At 32.8% G+C, this 9,364-nt stretch overlaps 4 protein-coding genes across 5 annotated transcripts in view; 3 read left to right on the plus strand and 1 right to left on the minus strand.

Annotated features, from left to right (window-relative positions):
- Positions 1–1,108: 1,108 nt before the first annotated feature.
- Positions 1,109–1,699, plus strand: LOC108916581 (oral cancer-overexpressed protein 1 homolog). The gene is made up of 2 exons (XM_018722868.2): positions 1,109–1,229; positions 1,280–1,699. Exons 1-2 carry the CDS (start codon positions 1,208–1,210, stop codon positions 1,675–1,677), a joined length of 420 nt encoding a protein of 139 aa, XP_018578384.1. The 5' UTR covers positions 1,109–1,207; the 3' UTR covers positions 1,678–1,699.
- Positions 1,673–3,152, plus strand: LOC108916580 (methyltransferase-like protein 25). The gene has a single exon (XM_018722867.1). It carries the CDS (start codon positions 1,690–1,692, stop codon positions 3,076–3,078), a length of 1,389 nt encoding a protein of 462 aa, XP_018578383.1. The 5' UTR covers positions 1,673–1,689; the 3' UTR covers positions 3,079–3,152.
- A 2,292-nt stretch (positions 3,153–5,444) lies between these two features.
- LOC108916577 (ATPase inhibitor mai-1, mitochondrial-like) lies at positions 5,445–5,804 on the minus strand. The gene has a single exon (XM_018722865.1). It carries the CDS (start codon positions 5,799–5,801, stop codon positions 5,445–5,447), a length of 357 nt encoding a protein of 118 aa, XP_018578381.1. The 5' UTR covers positions 5,802–5,804.
- Positions 5,805–8,160: 2,356 nt separating this feature from the next.
- LOC108916584 (ornithine aminotransferase, mitochondrial) overlaps positions 8,161–9,364 on the plus strand; it is a 16,726-nt gene continuing 15,522 nt past the window's right edge. Inside the window, exon 1 of one of the 2 annotated variants that reach the window (XM_018722876.1) lies at positions 8,161–8,178. The gene's annotated coding sequence lies outside the window, so the exon portion shown is untranslated. Of the gene's footprint in view, positions 8,179–8,574; positions 8,671–9,364 lie in introns of those variants that run through there. The other variant, XM_018722872.1, reaches the window with a different exon arrangement.

Genomic DNA, 9,364 nt, shown 5'->3' on the forward strand with positions numbered 1-9,364 from the left:
TCCAGGCCTACACGAGATGAGGCAGGATAAAGAGGGATAATCCCCCTCGATCCCAAATCATTGAGGCCAATTTCTAGCCATAGAATAATGTCGCGCGCGCGGCGCGGTGTCTAGGTCTTTTGTGTTTGTCGGTCACGTCGGGTACGTAGTCAACGGCTTGCCTGAGGAGGGGATTGTCATGTCACTAGCAAATCTATTATTAACCTAACTTCCGTCTTTGTCTATGCCTAACACCTCATGTTTCACCATTTCACCCCACCCCCACAGATTACCAACTCTCTGGGTTGGTACTCTGTGCCCACGGTCCGTAACGTAACGTCTTTACGGACCATGCTCTGTGCCCACCACATAATGTTAACCTAAAACCTAATTAGTTTTGACTTTAAGGGTTTTTTGGCGAGCCAAACCACATCAAACCCGGTTAGCTCGAGTTTGATTGTGTTAAGAGTTTGAGTTAACATTTGACAGAACTCGCAAAAATTCTTTTGGTTTGGATATCTAATCAATAATAAAATCGTAACCTATAATCTATGATAGTGCTCGTAACTCAAGTTGTTTGATTATTTCTTATATACTATAATTGTTATTCCTAATCTGAAATGCACATCTATGAAATAACGTTAATGTATAGATGGTTATTAAATCAAAATGGGTTTACCTTTTCACAAATATCTATTCCCACGGAAATGTATCGTCAAAAAGGAAGTTAATAAAGATCTATACAGTACAATATAGAATATGCATATCTACGATTAAAGTTATTTGGATCCTCGATTACTATTTTTTTATTATCAATTTTAAATATTTACTTTGTATTTTTTGCAAAGTTAATCCATTATCAATTTTTTTTATTTACAACTTATACCTATCCAAACCTCTAAAAAAACGAAGTAGTGACTAGGTACGATGGTACGAAACAGAAAATAAATAAACAAAGATAGAAATATTAACTTAATATCCAAACCAACCCACAAGTCCGGTTTGATGGTTAGGCAAACTCTGCCAAACTGGGTTAACTACATTTCTCGCCAAAACGTCAAACCTCAACAAACTATAGTTAACCGGGTTAGCGGTTTTCTCGCCAAAAAACCCTTTTTGTGTCTAGTTATCTATTGTCTCTGTTTGTGTCTATGCTTTTATGAGATGAAATAATGAGAAATATGAAAAATAGGATTGAAATTCAAAAAAGAAGTAGTTTGAACGTGTAATGACGTCTCAAAAAGAAAAAGGTATGGACAGTTACTTTTAAACAGTTTTGTAAAACCGATTTATATTTCAGAACGAGATATCAATGAAGTTTTCGATGAATTATTGCTATCAGAAGAAAAAGTTATAGCGGATAGCTACAAAGAAGGGTTTGAAATAGGGGCCGCAAAAGGTAATCCTGAAGGATACCACCTTGGATACCATAGAGGTGCAGAATTGGGATCTGAAATAGGTTACTATACGGGAGTAATCGAAAGTTATTTAAACCTTTCAAATGACGGAAGGTTACCAGAAAAAATTGTAAAATCTTTAGACAACTTGAAAAAACTCTTAGATAGTTTTCCTTGGCACAATGCTGAGGATATAGATATAATTGAACAAGCAAATATAATTCGTGCAAAGTTTAAAAAAGTGTGTGCTCAATTAAAAATTGATATTACATATCCTGAAAACGGTAATCTTTCATTTTAAGGATATCTGAAGATGGTGAATTGTAAAGTAATACAAGAACATATAGAAAATGTTATATGTTATTTGCAACCTTTACTACCTCTGGCAAATTTTCATATGGTGGATTATTTCAAAAAGGAAGCTTACAGAAATTTAGTTCCAGATGACATTCAACTGGAAATTAACAATATAAAAAGCGAAGATGTAACAAGCAATATTTTAAATAATGATTACACACAAATGCCAAATTTATACAAATATATGAAAAATAGTGAAGAACTTGCTCTAAAAAACTGCCAACATGTTTGTTTGAACACGAATCAGTTTCAAGACAGACTCGTAGAATGGGGTTGTGAAAAATTTTTAAGGCTGAAGTTAGAAATTTTTATGACTTATAAAAAATCTCACGAAGTTGACATTATGAGTTTTCTCTCAGCTGCGATTCGTGATATATCCAAAACTTCTCACATTATTGATATAGGCGATGGAAAAGGTTATTTAAGTTCCATGTTAGCACTTCACTATAAAATACCAGTCTTGGGAGTTGATGCTTCGGAAATTAACACCAACGGAGCCGTTCAACGTGTCCAAAAATTGTCTAAGGTATGGAATAGTGTTGTAAACAAACACGAAATTAAAAAAACTAAAGAAACAACAGCCGATTTATACAAACAAATAACTCAATTCGTTAACGAATCTACCGATTTTAAGGAACTTGTTGAAAATGTCTTCCTTGAAAAACCTAGCGAACTTAGTCTAGTAGGTTTACATACCTGCGGCAACCTAGCAGCTACCTCCATCAGAATTTTCGATGCTAGCGAACAAATAAAAACTATCTGCAATGTTGGATGTTGCTATCACCACATAACTGAGTATTTCGAAGTGGATCCGAATCGGAAAGACCATGCACTAGTAAGTAACGGCTTTCCGATGAGTAAATACTTAAGAGAGAAAAGATTTGTGATGGGTAGAGCCGCTAGAATGATTGCCGCACAATCAGTAGAGCGTGTTCTGCATAAGAAACAGTTACCGAATCGGACACTATTTTATAGGGCTCTGTTTGAGGTGCTTATAGAAAATAAATGTGTGGATGTACCAGCCAATAAAAGGAAAGTCGGAAGGTTTAGGAAAGAATGTGTCGACTTTGCTGATTATGTTCAAAAAGCTTCAAGAAGAATTAATGTAGATATATCTGCATCTAATGGAGAAATTGAGGATTTGTTTGACGAATATAAGTGTAGAATGAGCGAACTAAACAATTTTTATTTGATCAGATGTATGCTAGCTCCGGTCATTGAAAGTTTAATTTTACTAGATAGGTTGTTGTTTCTACATGAACAGGGCCATGAAAAGTCATTTATAGTACAATTATTTGATCCAGTGATATCCCCTAGGTGTTATGGTCTTATTGCCATAAAATAATCTATGCAATTGTTATCTGTTTATTATATTAATAGATATGTATATATAAAATAAAATATATCAAAATACGTTGACATATTATTTTCATTTTATCAATAGTTATGTACACAAATTATAGCGCATGTCTTAAGTTTTTCTTTTTTCGTGTATTTTGCTAGACTGCAAATTATTAAAATTGATCAATAGTCGTGTCTATCACAAGGATCAGGCAGGGGTTGTTTAAGCAAAACTAATTTTTACATGCTATAAATCTTGAAGTAGCTAATTGCTATAAAAGACTCAGTATTATACAGGGTGTTAATAAAACGTAAAAAAATAAGACAATTTTTCCTTTAGACCATGGCCACATCTTTTGTTTATGAGATACAAGGCCATGGGCGTAGTTAGAGGAGCAGTTTTTTTTACAGTGTATTTGGTATATTATAATGTAATATTCCATTTTACATAAAAATGGTACTCGTATTGAAATCGATGACTCACCGTTTTTGTAAGAAAAATATTTGATTATCCCAGTCAACGGACATTTTTTTAATTTTTTAAATATTTTACATTGGCCTATTTCGGCTATTGTAGCTAGCTAAATATCGATGACAGGATATGAGTAACTCCTTCCTGGAAATTTTGTCGAATCCGCACTGTCGTGGGATTTTTTAATTGCCTAACAATGCTTAGACAATAAGGGACCAACGGTTTTGCATCCCTTCTTTCCGTGTATAGCTTCTGTGAATCTCGGCGGCCGAAATTATAAAGAGTGACTAATACATAATATAAAAACACTATTACCATAATGCGTATAAAATATAAAATGATTTCTATACGGTTCAATATTATTTATCTTTGTGCCGCTCGCCATGTACATCGGTAGAATCTATAATCGTGTATAGACTGAGTTACACTGAACGTCGATCTATATTTTATCTCTGTCTTTTGCACTTGGTAGGGAATAGGGAAATGCTTTTTTAGTGGGTGTAAACGGACTTGATTTGCCCGACCTGAGAAACGTCATAGCATAAGCGTAGACGAGGGGTCTAATTCCATGGCTATAATAAATTTATAAATTAAAAAAACACAACTGGGACGTTTTAAAATGCTGTAATAATTAAAATTGATCAAAGTGCCGGTTATAGCAAACCGTAAAAAATATTAGATGTTACGTTTTATTATGTTTTTTCAATATTTTCTATATCTTGTTGCCTTTTACGCAGACACGCCAATGGATATTCGTTCCCGGCACGCTTCATCTCTCTTACTAGTCCAAGAGCTAGCGATGAATCACTATCTATAATTTTCTCCGTCGAGTTATAGTTTCATCCAAGCAGGAGGCTACCCTTCATAAATTTATTTGACGGACAATCAATTGCATTTTTCTAATAAACGGTGTAATTTCAACAAGAGTACTTACTATGTATTATTTAAAATCCTCAAAAATTTACCAGTATCAAATTTCAGTATACTACATTACATCAAAAACGTATTCGACACTACATATATGTGTATCTCATAAAAAGATGACGATAGGTGTTTGGCCTGTATAAAGGAAAAAATAGTTTTATTTTCTGTTTTATCGGTCTCTGAATTTATATATTTTCCTTTTTTTTTCAAACATGCGATTTTTAGAAAGATTGACAAATCTTATGTTAAGATTTTAAAGTAGGTAAATGTAATATTACAAACATCTCTGATTAATCCTTATTGCACAGGAGTTTATTTTTTAATTTGCGGTGTAGAAAAAAACCTAAAAATCAAAATTAATTTTTTTCAAAATATTTTAAATTAAAAAATATATCAAATACAGTGTTGTATTTATTTTTAAAAATGTGTGTTTCTATACCGCCATTATTCCATGGCTAGAAATTGGCCTCAATGATTTGGGATCGAGGGGGATTATCCCTCTTTATCCTGCCTCATCTCGTGTAGGCCTGGACAGCCTTCGTAGGTGGGCCCCATCCGTCGTCTACCCCGACCGCAAATGCGGCCGGTGTAGGCGCTTTGTGGGACCTCCTTTTGTCCTGGCTGGGCCCCGCCGGCTAGGGCCCTTTCTTCTGGCGCTCTTCTTGCTTCGCCGGCTCGTCTGTGTAAACCCCGGGGGTGGTGTCATGTTTATGTGTGGTTCTATACCGATAGATTTGTTGACCAATGAAGGTCTGTGCCAACACTGCCAACAATGCCAACACACCAGCACATCTATAATTTTCTTCTGTACCTATATAAATTTTTCACATTATCAACGGTAGATGGCGCTGTTATCTATCCCAACAAATATTTTGGTACTAAATTTAAAAAATTGTGATCAGACCCGCAGTAACAAAATGCCATTGGATTTAGATTTATATTTCTTAAAACTTAATCCATTCTGTATAAAATAATTATTTCTTGCGGAGACATTTCTCAAGTCGAGCAATTCGCTTTCGGTTCTTCTGGATAATATCGTCCATATGTTCTACACTCTCTGCATGTTTACAAACCTGCTTTCTTTTTTCCAACTGCTTATTCAATTCTTCTAACTGGTCCCTCTGCTTCCTATAGAAATATTCTTCCTCTTTAGCCGCCCCGTACTTTCCCAAGGATCCACCAGCCTCCCTGATCGTTCCTCCGGCCCCACCACCTTTTCCTGCGCCACTACCTAGACCCCCAAGGACATCTGCTCCGTCGGCCCCTGAGCTACTGAACTTTCTCTTGTAAATACTGTTCCAGACATAAATAAGTGTTTTTCTGTATGACATATATATATTTTTTTGGAATATAATTTTATTATTTGTGCATTATCATTTTTAAATTTTGGTCATGGAGAAGGTTTTTGACGGACAACGTGGACAGTTGACTTGCCCGCCACAATGTTGACAGATTTTGATTTTTATAACGAATTAGGGCCTTTCTTGTGCCCTTAAGTATAGTAACTATACAGGCTGTTACAAATTCGCTTCTCGATCACTACAGGGATCTCGGGAACAGTAAGAGATACGAAGTAGCTTAAATGGGGCAGAGTTCAGAGTTGCATAATCAGGAGACGAACATTATGCCTCTAAAAAATCAAGGCTAACATGATTAGTTTTAAAATTAAAAAAACGAAATTTTGGAAATCCATTTTTGTTTCATTTCAGCCTTGTTTGAGGTGATATTGAAAAAAGAACACTTTCTCATGGCAACTTTTTGTCCTCTATCGAATCAATTTTTATATATAACGTTTCGTGTCTGCTGGACTATCGTCAACATAATTTTTTTAAATACGACCCTGGAAATTTTACTACATTTTTTGCAAGCCTTTATGACCCCCAATACTGTACTGCCTCAGCCCGAACCAGATTCAGACGTTTTGTCTCGAAAAATTCATCTTCAATGTATTCGTTCCAAATTTATCTAAATTTTTTATGTAGACTTCTATATTTATTGAATTATCGTATACTCTTAAGTGTCGTTAGACCCTGTGAAATCCACCTAGTTATTTAAACTACGTATTACCATTACACTTTATAATAAAACATTATTAGAGTTTTAATCTCCATCATCTGGTCATACATAATTCGTCGAGTTGTTGCGACAAAATTACAACAATTTTAAATTTATTATGACAAATTAATTCTTAAAAATGCATATGAACAACCAAAACTCCAAATATTAAACTTTAAAAAATTACAGTTCAAAAACGTTTCCGTTTTGGTAAATCGGAATTTAGTATACCTATAACCGCAACTATGAAAAAGCATATACATGGTGGTCTCGAGGTAATGGGCCAAAATTCAAGGGTAGATTCCCGAAGCAAAAATATTGCGATTTAGCCAAAGTTACCTTAGTCCAAAAGTTGATAGTTAAAGAGATACAGGGTGCTAAATGTAAAATATTATTTTAGTTTATTTCCATTTATTTCTTAATAAATGCAAATATCTACACAAAATTTTGGGGTTTGTGGTTCTTTGGGTAGAGGAATTGAAATTTGTTCACATTTTGGTTATAGTTTATAGAGGGCGCCAGCTGCCGTAGATTGAAGGTGTTAGAAACGACATAACTTTTTTGTACTTAAAGGTATCTCATCTTTGGTATCAAATTCTTATTTTCCACCTTTTTTTTACACAAAAAATGTAGATTTTATGAAAGTAGCTGTCTTGGTTCTGAAATTTCCAATGCTAATAGTTGAAATAATTAAAATAATTTAAAATTTCAAAAACAAGGGTTTATTTAGAATTTAAAATTGTAATGCACATTAAAATAGTAAACATTAGTAAAAAATATGCATTTTTGACAATAATTGCTCAAAATGTCCACCTCTAACTTCAATACATTTATCAACGCGTTTATTAAAAGAATATCTTCATTCATTATCGTCGATCATCTTATGGTCGCTATCTTTGTCATCATCGCCAATGCCATAATTTCGACTATCGTCATTATCTTCGTTATTAGTATTAATGTTAATATTTATTATTAATTAAACGTATATTTTATTTACAATTCAACTTATGGCCTTGTATTAATTTGAAATGAATAAAATATTGTCGGAAAATATCGTAATAAAAAATATTTGTTGAACTAGCCCAAGGATTCTCTCTTGTGAGAATCCTTGGCACTAGCCAGGCTCGCCAAGGAGTCCTTTTCGAACGGTCTCTACCAGATATCTAATATTTCCAGAGAGATTGTGCAGGGAAAAAATATGTAAAATTAGCATGTCCATTCCATGTGGGTGGTGTTAAAAAACATTAAGATATGTTGTTATTTATTTCTCTTCAATATCTAAAAAGGGTCCCTTCGCGGAATTTAGTGAGGGCCATTAATCATAGCCAGTCCTACACTGCCTGAATTTATCGCATCAGTTTAATGTAGATTTTTTCGATTTGTTTTTTGTTTACTGAAGGTGATTTTCTACTAAAATATTTATTAAGCATGAAGCGAATATCTCTAATTGTAAATGCAAAGTCGCACTGCTAAATCGCTTTTGACATATAAATAATAATAAATCGAGAAAATTTCAAGTGAATGTTAGGTGTATATAATAGTGATAAAAATGATAAGTGAATAACATTGTCAATAAGATTTATATACATATATTTTTATTACAGTTGTGTCTTAATCATATATAACAGCGATCATAACATTTCTAATCTGATGGTAAGTATATGTGGTTTTACATTTTAAAAAATAAATTGAAACATTATTAAAAATTTTACAGGGAGGCTCAAATTAAAATACTATTTTTGAATTTTATAATGTAATACATATGCACACTGAACCAACATTTTAAATATTTTTCTTATACTTTTCTTGTACCCTGTATATGAATTAACTATAATTCTGTATCTCTTAATACATTTTATTTTAATATTAGCTGGTGTAAAAGGGTCAACCCACTCACCCGTGTTACAAAGGACAGTTTATATTTTGTAGAAAAAATAAATGTTATCTTAATAGCAGAGATAGAAAATTATCAATTAATTATATAACACAAATGACCACTTTTCCAAGAATTCTTCGATAATGGTCCACTGGGAACGTATATAAAGCCCAAATTTTATACGATTAAGTTTACTTGAAAAAATGTTTGTTGCATGACATTTTCTATTCATACATAGTGTGGTGTCTGTTTTCATTGAAAGGACATTAGTAAGTGTGAATATGTTAAAATTAAATACGAATGTGACGCATATAAATGTGTTTTTTGTCCGTTGTCTGAATTAATTCGTGTTTACTTTTTTATTTTACTAATTAGTTATACAATATCTTTATACTTGTTTTTCTTCAAAACTATTTTTAGAAGATATACATTTTAGCTACAAATTTTTATACTGTGTACCCACTAAACATTTTTCAGTTTCCGACATGTTTCAGAAACGTTTCCATTTTTCTTGAAACGTTTCCTAAAAAATCAATGCAACATTCTGGTAACGTTCTAGAAACCCAAGATGTCCTCCCCAAAATACGTTTCCAATGAAATGTTTCAAAAAATTGGTTTCAGTAACATTCTTTTTATGTTCTATTTATGCACTCGGTATTTTTGTTTTACGTTTCAGTATATTTTCAGAAATGTTTGAGTAACATAATAATTTTATTACCATATTGTTCTCATAATGCTCTCAACTTTAGATAATTTTCACTTCAAAAGCGTTTTTGAAATAGTATAAATAGTGTGAGTAATTTTTAAAATATTTCTAATACTCTTTTGTGATATTTTTATTTGTATTATGAATGACTTAATTCGAACTCCAGACAACTTCTCAAAAAATTTAACTAAAAAAAGTTGTTACCTACATTGTATATTAAAAATAAATAAATAAATAAATAAATATGCTCTTCTAGT

Source organism: Anoplophora glabripennis, unplaced genomic scaffold (assembly GCF_000390285.2).
Source record: "Anoplophora glabripennis isolate ALB-LARVAE unplaced genomic scaffold, Agla_2.0 scaffold1583, whole genome shotgun sequence".
NCBI classification, from domain to species: Eukaryota; Metazoa; Arthropoda; class Insecta; order Coleoptera; family Cerambycidae; genus Anoplophora; species Anoplophora glabripennis.

Coding starts and splice junctions, on each gene's coding strand:
- LOC108916580 (XM_018722867.1), top strand. CDS start 1,690: ATGGTGAATTGTAAAGTAATACAAGAACATATAGAAAATGTTATATGT.
- LOC108916581 (XM_018722868.2), top strand. CDS start 1,208: ATGACGTCTCAAAAAGAAAAAG. Junction 1,230..1,279: donor GACGTCTCAAAAAGAAAAAG/GTATGGACAGTT, acceptor TTTATATTTCAG/AACGAGATATCAATGAAGTT.
- LOC108916577 (XM_018722865.1), bottom strand. CDS start 5,801: ATGTCATACAGAAAAACACTTATTTATGTCTGGAACAGTATTTACAAG.